The 20,831-nt window shown below is 51.3% G+C and overlaps 1 protein-coding gene across 1 annotated transcript in view; it reads right to left on the bottom strand.

Annotated features, from left to right (window-relative positions):
* Positions 1 to 484: 484 nt before the first annotated feature.
* The window catches only part of LOC106145300 (uncharacterized), a 36,858-nt gene continuing 16,511 nt past the window's right edge, over positions 485 to 20,831 (bottom strand). Inside the window, exons 2-9 of the mRNA XM_078031948.1 lie at positions 12,728 to 12,829; positions 12,335 to 12,475; positions 9,696 to 9,839; positions 7,260 to 7,400; positions 5,672 to 5,803; positions 3,809 to 3,973; positions 3,401 to 3,547; positions 485 to 1,372 (exon numbers count right to left, since the gene is read on the bottom strand). Of these exons, the coding sequence (XP_077888074.1) occupies positions 1,146 to 1,372; positions 3,401 to 3,547; positions 3,809 to 3,973; positions 5,672 to 5,803; positions 7,260 to 7,400; positions 9,696 to 9,753 (870 nt within the window). The 5' untranslated portion in view covers positions 9,754 to 9,839; positions 12,335 to 12,475; positions 12,728 to 12,829 and the 3' untranslated portion in view covers positions 485 to 1,145. The remainder of the gene's footprint in view (positions 1,373 to 3,400; positions 3,548 to 3,808; positions 3,974 to 5,671; positions 5,804 to 7,259; positions 7,401 to 9,695; positions 9,840 to 12,334; positions 12,476 to 12,727; positions 12,830 to 20,831) is intronic.

Consider the following 20,831-nt stretch of genomic DNA (forward strand, 5'->3'; position numbering starts at 1 on the left):
ATTTGGGTTGTTATCTGCCTCCTCCACTATAACCAGCCTCCATGAGAGGAGGGAATTTCTTCTGTATCCCTGGTGTCTGGAACTGTGCTTGACGTGTAGTATGTGATCAATAAACATTTGTTAGAGGAATGATGGAGGGTTTCAGTTCCTCGGGTCAGATTTTCTGTTACTTTCAGCGGAAAGCAGAAGGTTCCCGGCATCCTGCCCTCTGTGAGTTCCCCATTTTTACCCCTCTGCTCCGTCCCTTGACTTCATCGCTTGCTCTAAAATCATGCTGCCCCCAGACCGAGCATTTATTCTACGCCCCCCTGTCCCCAGACACTGCCGTCTCTCGCAGCCCCCACCCCAGGTCTCAGATGACCCCTGGCCCCAGGTCTCAGATGACCCCTGGCGAAGACGGCCTTCACCTCCTCAGGCCCCAGGGGAGAAGCCCACCCTATCATCAGGGTCCTACTTCAGAGAAAGGACACCCAAACAGCTTGGCTTGGCGGATGCGATTCATTCAGATTTGGTGACAGCTGGGAGTCCCCAGGCAGCAGGGGACTGTCACCGAAGCCTCCTGCCCATCGTGGCCCCGAGGGAAAGAAACAGGTTGCTCCAAAAGCCTTGGGAAGTGGGAGCCTGGGGTCCTCAAGCCCCACCTTGGCTGCACGGGACTTTGCTAGACCTTTCCGAGGGAGGCAGAAGAAGGATGTGCTCCTTCGTGTTGGAGAACACGGACGCGGAGCCAGCTGAGGGAGTGCATTGGCGTCCGGGATCCCTCAGTTGAAGAAAGCGGCCTGGCCTTTGGGGCCCATGGTCTCAGGGAAGGTGGCCTTTGTGGTCAGGGGGAGAACCACCTAGTCTGGAGGGGGAGGGGAGGTTGTCCCCAGGAAGACCCCTGTCGCCAGGGAGGTCTGGCCCTAGTCCAGCAGAGGCCTGGCCTCGGAGGCAGCTGGATGGCCTTTGAGGGGTTCCTGGGACCCCTCAAAGCTTCCCCCTAGGGGAAGCACTTGGCCTAGGACAGGAACCTGTCCCTGGTCCCTGACTTTCTCAGCAGAAGCTTCCAGGCCCCAGAAGTGACCCAAAGAGTGGGACACAGGGCCTCGTCCAGTGAGATGCAGAACGAGGAGGCAGGAGGAGAAGGCGGGTCCAGGCTTGACTCCTCAGGCCAGCACGGAGGTCCCCAGGGCCACCACCAGCACGGGCAGGGCCAGGCGGAGTCCAGCGGCGGCGCCCAAGAGGCACTGGGACTCCAGGACGGCGCGGCGACCCGAGCTGCAGTAGGGCGGGCGGGCCAGCCGCAGGCCCTGGAGAGCCACTCTCTCTGTCACCCCCCGGGCGCTGCACAGGTTTCGGGAGCCACAGCCACGCAGGCTCAGGTTTCGGCCGCCTGTGGAGACAGGTGTTAGGAGAGACGAGGTGGGGACATGGGCGCGGGCGGAGGGTCACATCTGCACACCACCTTGCACACGCCCGGCTGGCACCAGATGGGGCCCGGTCCTTGGTGAGACCTACCGGGCTCGTTCGGTCCCTTGACCTGGGGCTGGTCAGGGCTGCCCCTCTTACCTCTCCTTTCTACCTTGTAGGTATGCTTTCCCTTAAGGTTCAGTGCTCACAAACACCGAGACCCGAATGCTGCTTGGTTCCACACATTTGCAATTTTTTCCCTCTGATTCTGCAGAGGTGTGTTTGATATCATGAGGTGAGGTGGTAGGTTTCTGTATAAGTATAAATATGCAAATGACCAGTTTATGGAGGACTTGATGGGGGACGTGCAAGTAAAAGGGTCTCATTGTTCCAATTAAAAAACCCTCGCAACTACAGGTTATTTTTAAGTCCTTATCTTTTATATATATAGAGAGAGAGAGATGGAAATTTGTACAGAGAAAGTGATACGATATCTGAATTTGCTTCAAAATAATATGAGGCCATCAGGCGGCAATAGCAGAGTGGGGTAAAAGGTATAATGGGGATTTATTAAACTATTCCCATTTTTATTTATGTTTGACCAACTTCTCCATAACTTAAAAAAAAAAATGTTAAAAAGAGCTGGGTGCGGTGGTGCAGGCCTGTAATCCCAGTGGCTCAGGAGGCTGAGGCAGGAGGATCACTAGTTTGAGGCCAGTCTCAGCAACTGAGTGAGACCCGGCCTCAAACTGAAAAATAGAAAGGGCTGGGGTGTGGCTCAGTGTAAAGTGACCCTGGGTTCAATCCCCCCCAAAAGTTAAAAAGAACCATAAGCTTCAGTGTGGTTTCTATTTGTCTCATTTGGGATGAACTAGTACGTACGTTCACAGGGTCATTTATGAGTCACCGTTCCAAACCCATTCTCTTGCACACTCACCCCCACATGTGCACCCATGCACACACACATACTCAATCACATATGGCTCCCATCCCCAGGCGCCCCACACATAACACAAAAGCACCTGCCAACCCCATCCATGGATACCCCGCCCCAGAAACACACAGACACACACTTCTCAGCGACGGAGGGAAGGCCTGTGAGGCCCACAAGCCTCACACACACACGCCTGCCATGACCCCTTCCAAGACGCTCCCCCCCCACCCCCGTGTTCATTTCTTCCTTTTTCCCAGCAAAATCCCTGAGGTTTGTTGCAGCCCCATTGACAGCACTTCCTGTATTCTAGAGTGACGCTGTTCGACATGATAATCACTAGCCACATGTGGCTATTGAACACCTGAGATGTAGACCGTCTGAATTGACACGTGTTGTGAGTGAAAAATAAACACCCAATTTCAAAGACTTAGAAAAATCGAATGCAAGATATCTCGCTTACAATCTCTTACATTGATTGCTTGTGGGAATGATAATAGCTGGAGACGTTGGGTTGAACCAGATGTTATTAAGTTAATTTCCCCTGCTACTTTTTAATTGTTTAATGAGGCTACTAGAAAATTTTAAATTATACATGTGACTCACGTTATATAGCTTTTGGATAGCGCTCCTGTAGGAGTTTAACGGATTATCTGATTTTCTTTGCAACAGTATTATGTCTTAGAGACTTTTATTGCCTCCTTTTTTGAACGGGAAAATGGAAGCACAGAGAGGCTAAACCACCTGCCTGACATCACCCAGCTCCAAAGTGGTGGATCCAGGATTTGAACCCAGGTGGCCTGGGCCCCAGAGTCCTGCTCTTGTGCTATCTACCCTATTGCTTCTCTCCACAGCTCTCTCAGACCTTACGAACCCTCAGGGGGAAAGTGTGCAGCTACCATCTCCATTGACTGGAAGAGAAACTGAAGCTCGTAAAGTTGAAGTTGCTTGTCACAGGCCACACAGTAAATGGGGAGAAAACCCAAACGCTGGCCTGTCTTCATCGAAAACCAGCATGCTCAACTCACCTGTGTGTGAACATGCACACACGCGCACACACACACACGCACATCTCATTACCTCCTTCAGATATCAGGTTCAGTTGGACACACTCGGTCATCCAATGGGGACACTGCATGTAGAGGGACGAATTGCAGGGTCCCTGGTGGCCCCCTGCACATGTAGGGCACAGGAACTTGCTCACGGGGCGGGAGGCCGGCAGAGCTGCTGTAGAGGGGAAGTGGACGGTCAGCCAAGAGGACTCTCAGAGCCTCCCGGGCCCTGGTGCACTCAATACACTCTACCACAGGGGAATGACCTTCATGAGATTTCCCGCTGAGCTGGGGTCCGGTGACTTAGGGAACCCGTTGGGGGATGGGGGTTGATGTTCTTGCCCACCTACCTCCCTCAATGGAGGCCAAGTCCCCCTCCAAAGCCACCCACCACTTCCTTGGCCACCCATCTGACTGCTTGCTGGTGGCAGCGTACCGAGAGGAGTGGGCTTCTGGCAGTTGCCTCGGCAACAGGTGGTGTTGACCCAGAAGCCGAGCCGAGCCCCGTAGGTCAAGGCAGAGACAGATCTGTCCCATTTACAATCCTTGGAGGCCACGCAGGAACCATTTCTCCAGGCCACTGAGTTTCCTTCCCCAAAGGCTGGAGAGAGGCGGAGGGCAGACTCGTGAGAAAAGCAGCCACAAGCCACCCTCTAATGGAACTCCCCCAAGTCCCTTTAAATGTCACGCCATTGTCATCCACCCTGCCTGAGCCCCCATAACACATCCAGTGTGGTCATTGCTCCCGAAGACACACTCAGAAAACCTTCCTTGACACTCTGCCTTCTCCCGAAGGGTCCCCATCCACAGGGGGCCTCTGTGAGTCTCCCCTCTCTGCCTGTGAGCACCTCACGGGCTTGGTACTCAGATTGGTACTCAGTTCTCTGGGCCTGTGCACTCTTCATGCTGCTGGAAGACAGCAGAGAGCTGGCTGCAAGTTCAATTCCTCTTCCCATTTACAGGAAAGACCCGTTTTCCCCCTTTATTGGAGCAGAGAGACAGGGATCTTGGGGCTTGCTGCCCAGATGCCAAGATGGCCACCACCCAATCTCCCAGCCCTCAGCAATGTCACTGTGACTCCCTCAGCGAAGAGGAGGATCTGCTTCCTCACCCGTTCAATCTGCGACTTGCTCTGGTCAACAGAGTGTGGCACCGTGGTGCTGTGCCAGGCCTGGGCCTGTCTCCCGAGAGGCCTGGAGGTTTCCACTGTTTTCTTCTCGGGAAGCTGAGGCTGAGGTACAGCTGCCAAGAGCCCCCACAGACAGAGGCCCTGGGGGATGAGGGGCCTCCAGTGCCCGTCAAGTTCCCAGCTGAAGTCACCATATAAGTGACCTCGGCTTTCACCCCCTGGAGTGGAAGAGCTGCCCTTTGGAGCCCAAGATGGCGAATCATAAGAAATAACAAATAATTATTTTATATAAGTTGGTGGGTTTTTTTTTTTTTTTTTTTTTTTTTTTTTGGTACTGGGGATTGAACCCAGGGGTGCTTAACCACCGAGCCATATCCCCAGCCCTTTTTAAATATTTTATTTAGAGACAGGGTCTCCCTAAGTTATTGAGGCTGGTTTGGAACTCATGATCCTCCCCCCTCAGCCTCGCGAGCAGCTGGGATCACAGGCGTGCACCACCACACCCAGCTAAGCCATTGTTTTAAACTGCAAAATGGTGGTTAAAAATCAAATGAAATCTGCCTTCTTAACCATGTTAAGTGTAGAGCTCAATGGTTAACTATACTCACATTATTGTGTAACAGATCTCTAGACTTTTTTTTTTTAAACTGAAACCCTAAAGATGGTGGGATGAGATGGACATCATTACCCCAAGTACAGGTAAGACACGAAAAGGGTGAAGTACTTTGTGTACAGCCAGAGACATGAAAAATTGTGCTCTATATGTGTGCTGTGAATCGAAATGCATTCTGCTGTCATATATAATAAATTTGAATAATATTTGTCCTCTTGTGACCGGTTGAGCCATTTTTTTTTTTTTTTTGCATTGGAGATTGAACTCAGAGGCACTTGACCACTGAGCTACATCCTCAGAACTTTTTTTTTTTTTTTTTTTTTGAGACAGGGTCTCACTAAGTTGCTTAGGACTGGCCTTAAACTTGTGATCCTCCTGCCTCAGCCTCTCAAGGGGATGGCTACTTAGCAAGAGCTCAACCAAATGTCATTAGATCACACCTTCTGCTGCCCCGAGCCTCTTCCCTGAGTGGCCATAAAAAGTGGAGGCCGCAGACACGGAAAGGCAAGAAGTCTTACTGTGTCTCAGGGCCTGTCTCTGCTCCCGCGGGCACTCACCTGTGATTCCTGCCGTCTGAAGGCAGTAGTTCCTGTCCTCCGGGCAGGAGACAGGGTTGCAATGGTAGAGGTCTGAGCAGGTGAAACAGATGGTGGCCTTTGCCTTGGTATGGGTCGCTTTTGCATGGGGACCTGAGGAGAGAAAGAAAATCTTTGTGTGTGTGCGTGCGTGCATGCGTGCGTGCGAGAGCGAGCTTGTGCATGTGTACTTGCAAAAATTTCTGGGCACATCTGTATGTGCCCTTAGAGTGCAAAAGTGCTTTTGTGTGTGCACATTTGCTGTGATGCTGCTCATGGGGGCTGTTTCCTGGGTGCACATCTGGCTGTACACGCCTGTGTTGAGTTGTCTGTGTGTTTCTGGAACTGGTTGGGGGCTGGGGCGATGGTGTTGTGTGTGCCCCTGTGCCCCACCTCGCACAAGTAAGTGACTATGTGCATATGGGTATGAGTGGATCTATGTGTCTATGTGTGTGTTTAAGGCTGGTTTTGTGGGTCTATGAGTGCTGCTGGGGCCGGCTGTGTCTGTTTCCAGTGAGGTTTGGGGTACTCGGATGTGTCAGGGTACAGCTGTGAGTGTTCACAGATGTCAGTAATGTGCGTTGGTGTGCCTGCGGACAGTGGGTACTTCTGCATGCTTGTGTATGTCTGTACCTGTCTTTCCCGGTCCCTGAACATGGATCTGAGGATCCCCATCTCCATGCATGGGTGTGTTTTGTCTCTATACCTAGAGATCATGTAGGCAAAACTTCCAAGACCCAAGTTCCTGTAGCTGGCAATCATTTTTGACCCTTTTTCTTTGTGTGTTGTAAATTTCAAGCTCCCAAGTCTGCCTTTTCTCCCCCTTCATTGTGATAATTCATTTGACCCACTGCTTAGTTTGGGAAAGTGAAACTGTAGGTAGCTGGGAATTTGAGGAAGCTGAGGTGAGGATGCTCCTGCTCTGCTCACAGGGTAAGGGGGCAGATCTTTCTCTGCCTCGCAGAACGATCCTGGCTGCGCAGTTGCCAACAAAGGCATCTTCTACGTCCCTAGAACTGAGAGAACGCTGCTCTGTCCAGGGAAATTTGCCTTTCATGATGGACCTCTAAAAAGTCCAGGATGCTGTTCAAACGAATCGCTTCATATACTGTTACCCCAGTAAATATGATTCCAATTAGCATCTCTCTTTTTCCGGAAGACAAAAAATGATTGTGAATGTTCTTTGGTAATCCAAAAGAAGACGATTGACAAATCTGTCTTCTTTCACAAACGAGGAAGTGAAGAAATAAAAAGAACATCATCTTTGTTCCTTAAACGGAGTTCAGATCTCTACACATCACAGGATGTTCACGTTGAAGTTCATGCACCTCTGTCCACGTGTGGTGGGTGCTGAGGTAGAACTGTGCGTGTCTGTGCATGTACCCATGGTTTTCTGCTTCTGGGTGTGTGGGGTGCTGTTTGTGTGTGCCTATGGATAACTGTATTCCTTGGGAGCATTAGAGTCGGGGACAGTGTACCCTGAGGGAATGAACATTTAGGGTTGGGAAGAGAATTGGGGCTTGGGGAGGACTGACAGGGTGGGGTTCCTGGAAGGCAGGGCTCAAAGCACCTGGTTGTGTGGGCGGAGCCAGGGAACTGCAATCAGGCTTCGTGGTGAGACGAAATCCAGCCGCCTCCGGGCCCAGAGTGTCATTCGCTTTCAGGTGGCAGATCTCTGGTGTAGCACAGCCTTTCAGGATCTGGGGACCTCCTGCAGAAATAAGAGGAAGTTGAGGGGCGAGACTCAAAAGAGTCAAAGACTCCACCTCATGTCTGTCTCTTTCTGTCAGCAAGTTCCCATCTCTTGGCAGCCTCTCAGGAGTTCTGTATGATTCATATTCAAATCTACGTTGCCGTTTTTAAAAATTATTTTATTTTATTTTATTTTATTTGTTTTTATGTGGTGCTAGGGATCAAACCCTGTGCTAGGCAAGCGCTCTGCCACTAAGCTACAGCCCTAGCCCCACTTTGCCATTTATTTTTTCTTTACAGCCTCTTCTTGCTGCTCTTTTTTGTGATTCAAACTCATGCCTTCAGGTCTCTCACATAGAGGTGTATGACGTTCTGCAGCTGATAACTATGATAGCTGAGCTCCTCGCGGGTCCACATCTGTGATTTGTTGTTTCTGCTGTTCCTCATGGTGACTTACTTCCTTGTGTTTCAGGAGCTCTGAGGGTGAGCTCACGTTTGGTTGATGTGGATCTATGGGAATCCCTGGAGGTTTTCCTCTGGGAGGCTTTGCTTTTGTTTCTATACAGACCTGGTGATGTTACCAACCTGGGGTCTTTTCGGCCTCTTTCGAAGGTCCTATCTTATGTGGGAACACAAGGGTCGGCTCCCTGACCGATCTGCTGTGCTGAGACCTATTTACCCACAGCGGGCCATTATCAGCATCTGTTCTCAGGGCCACTGTGATTTTCACATTCTCTCACTACTCTCATTCTGACTTCTGCTCACATTTTTGTTTTGTTTAGGGACCCTTGGAAATTTCCTTAGCTTCCTGAAAGCTCCAAACGGCATGAAAAATGCATATTTTTTTGTGTACAAGATCTAGCTTATCTGTAAATGGTGACATACTAAGAGGCAAGGGTGGCTACTGGGAGCAGCCTGTCATTGGGAGCAGGCTATAAGGGAGTGTATGTCTGTAGAGCATTAAAAAAAAAATCAACTAAAAGTAAATCTGCTTTTTATTATCACCATGCACCAACAATTTTAAACAACGTCAGTGATAAAATATTCCTCCCTGCCAGAGTGGATCCCTCTCCCCAACTCCTTCCCAGCATGCCACTGTTTAGAGCAGGGAGACACTTTGGATATCTGGTCTACCTCACCGCCAGCGGCAGAAGTCTAGGTCACTTCTCTCTGTCCCTTTATTGGCTTCAGAGTTACTCTATGCTCTGAGCAGGATGGTTCTATCCTAAGGCTTTTGCTGAAAAAGCCTCTGCCTCAACGTTTTGCAAACCGACATTAGTAATTTTAAAATGCATCTTCAGCTGGTGCAATGGTGGATGCCTGTAAAATCCCAGCAACTTCGGAGGCTAAAGCAGGATGATCACAAGCTTGAGGCCAGCCTTGGCAACTTAGTGAGATCCTGTCTTGAAGTAAAAATAAAAAAGGACTGGGGGTGTAGTTTGGTGGCAGAGTGCCCCTGAGCTCAATCCTCAGTACTTCAAAAATAAAATAAGATGCATCTTCAAATTCTCTGACACATTAACCAGTGGCATCTGTGCTTATCTACACCTCCCACCACGAAACTAGATGAAATTTCGTGACCATTTCAATCAATAAACTATGGTAGAAGTAACTTTATGTGACTTCCAAGGCTAGGTCATAAAAGTTCTGGAGGCTGCCACCTCCTTCGCTGAGGGAAGTCTTCAACTACCACATCAAGGACCCTGAGACAGCCATGATGTGAGGGAAGCTCAAGCTAACCAATGTGGACAGACCACATGGAAAGGCCCAGGGACTCCGTGTGTGAGAGATGTTCAGCCAGCGCCCTGCTGTTCTTGGCCCTGCTCGTTTCTCAGGAGTTGTGGAGGTACCAGGGATTGAATTTAGGCACACTCAGCCACTGAGCCACATCCCCAGCCCTTTTTTGTATTTTATTCAGAGACAGGGTCTCACTGAGTTGCTTAATGCAACTCAGTGAGACCTTGCTTTTGCTGAGACTGGCTTTGAACTTGCGATCCTCCTGTTTCAGCCTCCTCTGCTGCTGGGATTACAGGTACACACCACTGTGCCCAGGTTGGCCCTGCTCTTGATTCCAGCTCTAGCCACCTTCTGAGTCTAAACACATGAGACACCCAGAACTGTCTGGCTGAGCTCTTCCTGAATTCCCAGTCCATAGAAAGCATAAAAGAGGGTCATGTGAAGCCTCAGAGTTTGCAGGTGTTTTCTTGAATAACAAGAGATAATTCAAACATGCATGTAAATGATCCTCCACACTTATTTGTGCAGGGAGGAGGGGAGTCTTCCAGGCAAATGACCTCCCAGAGGGAGCCCTTACCTCTGCTCCAAGTCCCGTTGAGAGTGATGCACACAGTCTGGTTCCCGGTGCAGTTCATGATCGAAATGGAGTCACATGAGGTGGAATGATCCCCGGAACAGTAAGGACACTTCACTGCGTTGGGCTGGGCCTTGGGCCCTGCCTCTGGTGGAAGTAGGTATATTCAGAGTGGGACGAAGATGAAGGAACCCTCCTCCCAGCCCTCCTCCCCCCACCAGCCCTCGATTCTATCTCCCCCCTCTCTCTGTCTGCATGCCCCACCCTCACTGCCCTAGAGGAACGATCCAGATCACTTTCTGTCAAAATGGGACCAGTCTGGTCTCAGATGCCTCCTTCCAACCCCCAAAGAGTTATTCTAAGGAGCCACTAACAGCAGCCCAATTCTGCTCATTTGTTCTAAAAAAAAAAAAACCTTCCAGTTGGATCCTAAAGTTTCTTTTATTCATTCCACAAACGCTTCTTGAGCACCAACTGTGTACCAAGCCCTCTTCTAGGCCCTGGAGACACAGCAATGACAACAGATGAGAGCCCTTCCTTTCTTAGGGATCTTGAATTTCAGAATTGATTACAAAAGTGATCCTGTTGTTTCGGGCTCGAGATGTTGTGGTATTCTGCAAAAGAGTACAGCCCTGCCTTCCAGGTTCACCGCCATCATCTGATTAATTTTGAATGCTTCCTTAGAGATCGGAAACATTTAAAAGGAAGTCATTTAGGTATGAGTAAAGTAAAAACCCAGCCAAGAATCATCTTAAGCTCTCTCTGCTTCCTGATCATCATGTGAGCTGCTTCCCTCTGCCAAACTCTCCGCCATGATGTCTTCCTCATCCAGGGAATGGAGCCAGCCTTCTATGGATGGGGACCTCTGAAACCACTAACATTCTCCCAATCCTAGGCCAAGTTACCTGCCCTTCCTTTGGCTCACTGACCACAGGAATGAAGAAATCCAGACTCGGGAGCTGGTACCAGCAGTCTAAGAAATAGCTCTCTCTCCAGGCTACCATTTGGTTATGAATTATGACTGCTGATATGCACATCTGGAAATTAGCCTTTGTATCCCGTTTAAAAGCCTTCTGCTCCCCTGACACATGAGTCTGCTGCCTTCTCATTTGCTAGCTAATCAATAAAACTTCTTTTTGCTTTTTCTCAAAAAAAAAAAAAAAAAAAAGGGCTGGGCTGTAGCTCCGTGGTAGAGCACTTGCCTAGCATGTGTGAGGCACTGGGTTCGATCCTCAGCACCACATAGAAATAGACAAATATAATAAAGGCATTCTGTCCATCTACAACTACAAAAAAAATTTTTAAATCATCTTAATAGAGGCCCATCCTGAATAAGTTGACTTAAGAAAACATTATTATAGAGCTGTTTCTATTTTTATTTGTTGGTTTATTTATTCCGGGCGTGGGTTCTGGGGGTTCAATCCAGGGACACTTTACCACTGAGTTAGTCACTAGTCCTTTTTATTTTTATTTTTTATTTTGACTCAGGGTTTTGCTAAATTGCTGAGGCTAGCCTTCAACTTGCAATGCTCCTGCTTCCCTAGAATCACTGGGATTACAGGCATGTGCCACCCCCCCAAAAAAAATTTAAGGCAGCTACTAGAGAAGTTTTAATTAGAGAGATGGCTCGTGTTACATTTCTATTGGACAATGTGGCCATAGACCCTTTATCAAAAGACAATTAGCAGGCCAGGCATGGTGGCGACCACCTGTAATTCTACCAGCTCAGGAGGCTGAGACAGGAGGATCAGGAGTTCAAAGCCAGCCTCAGCAGCTTAGCGAGGCTCTGAGCAACTCAGCAAGACCCTGTCTCTAAATAAAATATAAAAAGGGGTGGGGTGTGGCTCAGTAGTTAATCCCCTGGGGTTCAATCCCTGGTACCACCAAAAAAAACAAAAAACAACAAAAAAAAAAACCAGGGTGGTCCTTTCAATCTAACATCACACACAGGATTTTTAAATGTGGCTATAATCCTAACTGATCTACCCTGATCAGTAGGCCCACTTCTCAGCTTGGGCCTCATGGTTTTCCTGTTAAGGTGCCCGACATAGAAAGCGGGACGCTATGTTTGGAAGGACGCCGGGTGGCCCTGAGTGCTGTCTCTTCCCATTGTTCTTCTTCCAAACACAAATTCTTTCTTTAAAGAAATAACCAAGCAACAAAAAATCATCTTGATTATCACGCAGCGCTGGGACGACTGTGACGTCAGGGACACAAAATCTGAGTGGACGCTCAGTCTCAGGGTGGGCAAGTGCAGGGTGAGCTCTTCCTTAAGTCTGGTGCCCGAGGCAGGTGGTCTTACCCTGGACCCGGATGTCACCCCATAACCTTCTCATTCTGCTGCACCAGTCTTCAGGGAGATTCCTGAGAAGAGGCTCAGGAGAGAAGAGAGTTCTGGGCTTCTCCCCATCCCCCAATAATTCAAGAAGCGTAACTACAACATACAGAGTGCCCACCGTGGGCCAAACAAGGGGATCCCTCCCTACCAAATTTATTTTGTACCCATTTTCTAGATGGGAAAGTTGAGGTGCTCCTTCTCACCCCCATCCACCAGACAGGAAGCTCCGGGGCAGGAAACTCCTGGCCAAGTCCCCATGTCACCCTGGCTGGTGTGCGGCCCCCAGGTCCCGCCGCCAACAAACCTTTTTGGAAAGAGCTGCAGTTTCCACAGCACGAGGTGCTGATCCAGAGGCCCGAGTGGGGACCGTAGGTCAGGGCATAGACACCTTCTTGGCAACTTCCGAGGGCCACACAGGACCCGCTCTCAAGGACGGTGCCATTTTCTAAGGATAGAGGCCAAGGAGGGGAGAATAAAGGCCTCCCTTCCCGAGCCTCCTGGGGCCTCCGTTCCCCTGAAGCCCTCCCCGGAGGCCAATGTCGGGCCTCCCCATGGCTTTAGTCCACCCCACCCCGACACCCGCTCCAGCAGCGCCCCGCTGAGCAGTGAGACCCAGTGCACAAGCCCCAGGTGTCCCCTCCCACCCCTGCCCATTTCCTTTGTCCACCCTCTCCGCCCACCCCGGCCGGTCCCCCACCCAGATGTATCTGGCTAAACAAGCAGGAGTCCTGGGCAGAAGGACAAGTGATGTCCGTGCAATTTCGCAGCAAAGAGCAGGCTGGACACGTCTTGGGAGCCCCTGTGGGGAGAGAGGAGCCATCAAACCCCGTGGTTTAGGAGAGAGGAGAAAGAAACACACACACACACACACACACACACACACACACACACACACACACACACCAGGATTCAGGAATCCGATTGGGGGTTGCCATGGCTGAAGGGCTGTTGAGAAAAGATAAAGAAACATTTTCCTCCAGGAACAGTGGTACACTCTGTAATCCCCGCTACTAAGGAGGCTGAGGCAGAAGGATCACAAGTTGGAGGCCAGCCTCAGCATTTATCGAGGCCCTAAGCCACTTAGTGAGACCCTGTCTCAAAAACGAAAAATAAAAAGGACTGGGGATGGGCCTCAGTGATAAATGCCCCTGTGTTCAATTCCAGTACAAGAAAGAAAGAAAGGAAGGAAGGAGGGAGGGAGGGAGGGAGGGAGGCCATTCTCCTGGAGCACCGGGAATACCATTCCAGAGGGAGACACAGTATGGCCAAGGTGTGGGGGTGGGACCCAGAGGACTCCAGCCCACAGTGGCTGCCCGTTCCTGTCTCACCCTCCGGTCATGCCCACTGGACGTTCTGCCACCCATCCTGCTCACAAACCCAGAACTGAGCAGGCAAAGTTGGAATCTGCCCCTGGAGGCCGGGCCGAGGGGAGATTCCGTCTCCTGCCCAGGCTTCCAGATCTGCCGAGAGCCTCTGAGATTCTTCAAAGCAACCTCAAGGCTCAAGAAAGCCCCCTCTGCCCACGGCTGACCCTGCCTCACGCCTTCCCCGTCTAGATGAGGGAACCGAGGCCACAGGGACTTGGGGTCTCGTTCAAGATCACACAGTGGGATCCTGGTTGGCATCCAGGCCACTCAATTCCCACCCCAGGCCAAAGGTGGCAGAATTAGAGCCAAAGGGGAGAAGGCAGGCAAAGTCGAAGACTAATGATAATTGCTCCAGAGAGTCATGAAGAGCTCCCTTCATTCGTGGGGAGACTAACGCACAGAGAAGTCAGGTGGCAGGCTGAGAATCACACAGCCTCCCTCCAGAACCACGCTCTTTCTCAACCAGCTGCCTCGGCTGACCACCAGGCCAGGTGGAAGGGTCTGCGGCTCGGACTCTAAAGCCAGATCCCACCAACTGTATGACCTTGGGCCGGTCTCCCACTCTGAGGGGCCACACCATACTTACCTTCTGGGGCAGCCAGCGCCCCCAGGAGCACCAGGGCAGGGAGGAGCCGGAGCATGGTTGAGACCAGAAAGGAGGAAGCAGGACACGGGTGTCCCGGCCTTTTATTCAAGGGCCTTGTCCAGGGTGGCAGCCCCAGAAGAGGGAAAGCAAATAGCCAGGGAGATAGGGGCCGCACCCAGCCTCCCCGCTGCTAGGACACCTAGTAGGAGGGAGGGGCATAGGGTGCACCCAGGTGGGGAAACTGAGTCCTGAGAGGCACATGCCAGGAGCCTCAAGCTATTTCATGAGGCAAAAGGACATATGCACGTGCCGTTATCTTAATAATTATTATTAATAATAGGTTGCCTGGGGCTGGGGCTGGGGCTCAGTGGTGGAGCACTTGCCTGGCATGTGTGAGGCACTGGGTTCCATCCTCGGCACCACAGACAAATAAAATAAATAAAATAAAGGTAATATGTCCACCTACAACTAAAAAAAATAACAATAACAGGTTGCCTAGTGACTCCGGACAGATGTTAGCTCATTAAGTCCTTGCAATAGCACCGCCAGGTGATCATCCCTTAATCCACAAGCCCCAAATGTGAAATGCTCCAAAATCTGAAATTTTCCAAGCACAGACATGAGGCTATAAGTAGAAAATGCCCCCATCACAAGACTTTGTTTCGTGCATGAAATTATTAAAACGTTGTATATGATTATCTTCCGGTTGGGTGTATAAAGGACATCGGCAACGAATGAATTTCACGTTTGGAGTTGCTTCCCGTCCCCAAGACATCTCATTATGTGAAATGCAAATATTCCAAAATCTCAGAAAATCTGAAGTCTGAAACGCTTCCAGTCCCGGGCAATTCAGTTAAGAGACACTCAACCTGGACAAGCCTCTATTATTAACCCCAGGAGAGAGAGACGCAAAATCTCTGGCTGTCAAGTCAGCATAGGTCAGGTTATTGTCAGTGGCAATTCTGCCCCATAGCTAGGGTGGCGCGTGGGCAGCCTCCATGGACCCACAGCCTTGCAGTTGTGGAACGGGGGGGGGGTTCTGGGAGGAACCAGAAGCCATGGGGGTTCTCGAGGTCTCCAGGCGGCAGGTTTTCCCCAAATCTGGACCTATCTAAACTGAGTCTCCCGCTTGGTAGACGGAGAAACAAAGGCACGGAGCCATCAAGAGCTTTGTCCACAAAACTCAGGGTTTGAACTGAGCGCGGTGGCACACGCCTGTCATCCCAGCGACTCTGGAGGCTGAGGCAGGAAGATCTCGAGTTCAAAGCCAGCCTCGGCAATGGCAAGGTGCTAAGCCACTCAGTGAGACCCTGTCTCTAAATAAAATACCCAAAAAATAGGGCTGGGGAGGTGGCTCAGTGGTCAAGTGCTCCTGAGTTCAATCCCTGGTACCAAATAAAACAAAACAAACCCTCAGGATCTGAACCTCAGTCTCTCTAAATTATCCACTGGGCTTCAACAAGAGCAAGATTGGCCTACCCTAGCTGGGTGATGTCCTTCTCACCCTCCTGCCCACACCCACGGCCGGACCATCTTGATTTGTCCGTCTGTTCGATGGGAATGAACAGAGGGCACTGTGGTGGCACTCGGGGCATCTCTGTAGAAGTCACCCCTTCCTGGAGCTTTGGACCCCTGCCGAAAGTCCTGCTGTGAGGATGGAGTTCTCTGAGGTGTGACCCTAGGATTGTCCCTTCCCCTCTTCTGGGCCTCAGTGAGTTCATCTGCTGAATGGGTTTAGCCCCAGGCTGTGGGGCAGGGCTTCCCAGTGGCTCAGCGCTGTGTGAACTCACAGCAGCCAAGTCCCGGCTTCAAGGTCTTCTAGAGGGGGAAGGACACTTTGGAACCAGACAGCCGGGTTGACATTCCAGTTCTGCCACTGCTGCCTCTGAGCTGCGTGGCCTTGGGCAAGGCATTTGGAGCCTGGAGTTCCCTCGTTTGTAAAATGGGGTGACTCCAAGGACCTGCATCAAGGGGTGACTGCCAGGAGTCAACGAGTTGATGCGTACAGAGCACTTAGGACAGCAGGCACTAGCTGTGGCTGTCACTGTCATCATTGATAATTGAGCAACATAAATTTGACCGGTGAAAGAGGCAGGCTGAGGTCGCCGTGCCCCTTGGCTCAGAGGAGAGATCCCAAGCAAGAGAAAGGACAAGTCCAAGGTCACCCGCAGCCTCTGGGGCTTCCAGACTCGGGGCAGGGTCCCTCCATCCGTGTGTACATTTGAAGAGCTTGCTTTGGAAAGGTGCCAACCCGGAGGAGGAAAGACAGAATCCTGACAGGCGCTGGCTTCTCTTGAATGGCCACAGAAGCAGGAAGAAGTCTGGGGACTGGGTTCATTCACTTCCCTCCTGGACCATCCAGACCCCTTGGTTCAGGAAAGGTGGGCAGAAGGGAGAGGGAGTCAAGGCAGCTCCCAGAGCTTCGTGATTAGAAGCCAGTCTCCCCAGAGGTTATCAGGCTGGGAATAAGGAGTCATTGTACAAACAAAGGCTTGTGGGGTAAAGAGTGAAGGGCAGGCATGCAGGGACATTTCCCTGTCCTTCGTTTGGAACTGGAGGTAAGGGGACGTCAGGCATCAAGTTACTTAATGCATACACATTTTAAGCAAGTATGGGCACATTTCCTGCATTTCTACGCTGCAATGTTCTCGACCTACTGTTCTGACCCGAGATTTTCACACTTGACAGTCACGTAACCTGAGTTACATAAGGCACGTCCTCTCTCTTTTTTCTGCTGGGTGCCCACACGTTGCAGGGTTAGGCAGGCATCCTCCCACCGTTTGATATCCCAAACTATGCTGCAAAGAGCTTTTTGTCCGTCTCATTTTGCAAACGTGCCAGATTCCCAAAAGTGGTAAGTGGTCTTGCTCCATCCGGAGGGCTTTTCGATGTTTATAATTTTGAGAGCAATTGCAAAATAACCTTCCGTAGGGTTGTACCAATGTACACTTACACCCACACCCTGGACAAATATCTGGTTTTTCACAGTCTCTCCCAACTCCGCATATTCTCAAACTCCTTGATTTTTTTTGTGTGTGTGTGTGACTCCTGAAGGCGTCAATGTGCAGCTCCTGCCAACGAGAGATGGAGTCTATTTCTCTTCTTCTCTTGAATCTGAGTGGGTCTCATAACTTCCTTTGGCCCAGAGAATGTAGCACAAGCGATGTCACCTGAGTTCCGAGCCGAGGCCTGGAGGACTTGCAGCTTCTGTCTCACCCTCTTGCTGCAGGTGCCCTTGCAACTGTGGGCGAGTGGGGCCTGGATGGCCTCCTGCAGGACGGGAGACCGTGCGGCTTCCATGGAGAAACCCTGGACTGCGGCCATCACTGTAATGTGAATGAGGCCGTCTGTCTCAGTTTGAGCTGCTATAACAAAAATCCCACAAACCAGGTGACTTACAAAGAATAGAAATTTATTTCTCTCCTTTCCGGAAGCTGAGAAGTCCAAGATTTAGGTGGCATCAGATTCGTTGTCTGGCGGGGGCCTTGCTTTCTGGTTCTTTCTGCTTCCTCACGTGGGGGAAGGTCAAGGCAGTTGTATGAGGGCATTAACCCATTTATAAGGAATCTGCCCTCGTGATCTAACCCCCTCCCCAAGGCTCGCCTTCTGATACCATCCCCTTGGGAGTTAGAATTCCAGTATCTGAGTTTTGGGGGAGACACCAATATTCAGATCATAATACCATCTAAATCTAACCAGGCCTGGCCAATGCAGCCTAGACCAGCCCACACCACTCGCAGAACCATGAAGTTTAATACTTGTGGTTTGTGGTGCTGGGGATCAGACCCAGGGCCAAGCTCCCCTAACAACCCGCACTGAGCTACACCCCAGGCCATACCTATTGGTTTTAAGTCCTATTTGGGGGGGCTCTTTTAAAAAAAAATATTTTTAGTCGTAGTTGGACACAATACCTTTATTTATTTATTGTTAAGTGGTGCCGAGGATCGAACCCAGGGCGTCACACACGCGAGGCCAGTACTTTACCACGGAGCCACAACCCCAGCCCTTTGGGCTGGTTTTCACGGCAGAAGTTAAATGGTGTAAATGGCTATTTTACACTGTGCTTCCTTTCCTGTCCTTCGCTGGCGGTTTTATTGGTTCATAGAAGTCTCATTAGTTTCCTGTGACTGTTGTAACAAGTTCCAGCAACTCAGGAGGCCTAAAACACAAGAACCCGATTGTCTACCCGTCTGAAGTCTCCGGAGTCAAGAAATCCAAGATCAGGGAGGAGAATCCTTCTCCGCCTCTTCCCAGTCCCTGGTGATTGGCTGTCAATCTCCAGTATCCCTTGGCTTATAATCGCATCAGTCCCGTCGCGGCCTGCGTTGTCACAGGGCCACCTTCCTGTGCTTCTGTCTTCACAGGGCCACCTTCTTACCAGGACACCAGCCATGTTGGATGGGGAGCCCACCCTGCTCCAGTATGACCTCAGCCTAATGAATCATATCTGCAGCAAGCTTGTTTCCAAATAAGGTCCCTTCCTGAGTCATGGAGGTCAGGATGTCAGCTTATCCTTTGGGGAGAAACACATCCATGCCCTGGTAGAAGTTCCCTATGTACTGGAGGCACCGGTCCATGAGTTGCTGACACAAAGTCTGCTCATGCAGCTGGGTGGTGCAGAGTGCTAGGGGCAAGGAACCTGTTCTCTGCACCCTCCACAAACTGTGTTCTTCCCCGAGTCCCTTCTTCTCCCTATATCATCCCTCCCCCCATGAAGCCAGAGAAAGGCAGGCCAAAGAGGTCTATTGAGGATGGGTTGAAGGAGGCTGGGGACGGAGAAAGAGTGGGAGGAAACTTCTAGCTCCCGGTCCTGTCCCAACCTCCAGGCCAGCAGCCTTCGGCACGGTGGTTATGAGCCTGGGCGGTAGAGCCAGCTGCCCGGGTTCGAATCCTCACCCCCACACGCCCAGGCTAAGCAGCTGCAGTGCTGGGAGGGGACCCCGGGGCGCTCTCCACGGGCGACATCCCCAGCCCCTTTTTGCTTTTTATTTTGAGACAGGGTCTTGCCAAGGTGCCCAGGCTGGCCTCATACTTGAGATCCTCCTGCCTCACCCTCCTGAGTCCCTATAGGCATGTGCCACCGTGCCCAGCTGGCAAGCTAATTCAGGGTGACTGTGCCTCTTGTCTCCGTTTCCTGTGGCTGCCCTAACCAACTAGCATAAACTGAGTCGCAGAAACTGTGGAACTTTAAAGAGAGTCTCAGCAAGGTGTCAGCAGGGTCCTGCTCCTACAACAGGAGATGCCAGGGGGAGTGATTTTCTTGCTTTCCAGTGGCTCTGTCTTCCTGCTCCCCTCGGCTCTCGGCCCTCCACCCGTCCTCACGGCCCCAGCCAGCTTCCCTCTCGCACCCTGGTTTCCTTGGCTTCCGTCTCACCACCTTCTTCACGTCTGTCTGTGGTCACAGTTCCTTGTCCTTGTACAGGGACCCTTGTGATCCTATTGAGGATCCATCTGGATCAGCAGGATAATGTCCCCATCCTAAAATCCTTAATTTAGCCGCCATGCCTGGTGGCACACAGCTGTAATCCCAGAGGATCAGGAGGCTGAGGCAGGAGGATCGCAAGTTCAAAGCCAGCCTCAGCAACTTAGTGAGGCTCTAAGCAACTTAGTGAGACCTTGCCTCAAAATAAAAAAATACAAAGGGCTGGGGATGTGGCTCTGGAGTTAAATGCCCCTGAGTTCCATCCCTGGTACACACACACACACACACACACACACACACACACACACATCCCTTTGATTTAATCACTCTAGCAAAGATTTCCCCCCCTTTTCTTTTTTTCCCTGTAAGGTGACATCAACATGTCTCAGAGTTTGGGACCTGGATATCTTTAGGGGGCATTATTCAGCCAACCACACCTCTCTGAGCCTCAGTTTCTTCATGTGTAAAATAGGACATGGTGAGGAATCACCAGGTAATACACATAAAGTCCCTGGAAACATGCCCTGCATCACATACGCACTCAACAAAATTGAGTTGGGAGGCTGAGGCAGGAGGATCGCAAGGGACTAGCCTCAGCAATTTAGGGAGACCCTAAACAGCTTAGGGAGACCCCATCTCAAAATAAATAAGAGAGGAAGGAGGGAGGGAGGGAGGGAGGGGTGGGTGGGCTCTGGGTGTGGCTTGGTGGTTAAGCGCCCCTGGGTTCAGTCTCCAGTGCCCCCCAAAAGGCTCCCCTCTGGATCTCTGCCTGGAAAATGGACAGGGAAGGGTATTGGCCTCAGGGGTTTCCCAGCTCTTCCTCTCCCTAGGGAGGCCCTGGGTAGAGAGGGCCTCTGTGTCCAGGAGGTGGCCAGGTAGCCCTGCCCCTGCCACCCACGCCCCAAACCAGATAAGGGCCCTGTCTCCCCAGCAGCCGGGCGTCGGGTGGTGGTGGCGACATTCCACAGGGCAGGGAAAGAGCGTCAGCGAGTCCCAGACACGGGCACACGCACACACGCACACACACACACAGGGGCACAGGGACACAATGTCTCTGCCCCTCTGAGGGCCACCGGGTGTCACATTCTTACTCAGGCCTGGTCCCTCCTCCCCACTACATCTCCTTCTCCCCACTCCCTCTCTCTCTGCGCCTCTGACCCTTTGTCTGTCCCCCTTTTAGTCTGCTCCTATCTTTCTTGCTGTCTCTTGGTCTCTCCCTGGCTTTGTCTCTCCTGCTCTCTCACTGTCTCTGTCTCTGCACAAATTCCTCCTCCCCGTCGTCGGGGGAAGCCCCCGAAACCCAAGGGCCTCACTCACAGCCCCGGCAGGCACGAGCTGGGTGAGGCCAGGTGAGTCACGCGGAGGAAGGAGGGGACGTTCCTGCTGCTTTGCTTGAGCTGTCAGGGCCCTGACCGCTGCCTGTCCC

This window comes from Ictidomys tridecemlineatus, chromosome 15 (assembly GCF_052094955.1).
Source record: "Ictidomys tridecemlineatus isolate mIctTri1 chromosome 15, mIctTri1.hap1, whole genome shotgun sequence".
Classification (NCBI taxonomy): domain Eukaryota; kingdom Metazoa; phylum Chordata; class Mammalia; order Rodentia; family Sciuridae; genus Ictidomys; species Ictidomys tridecemlineatus.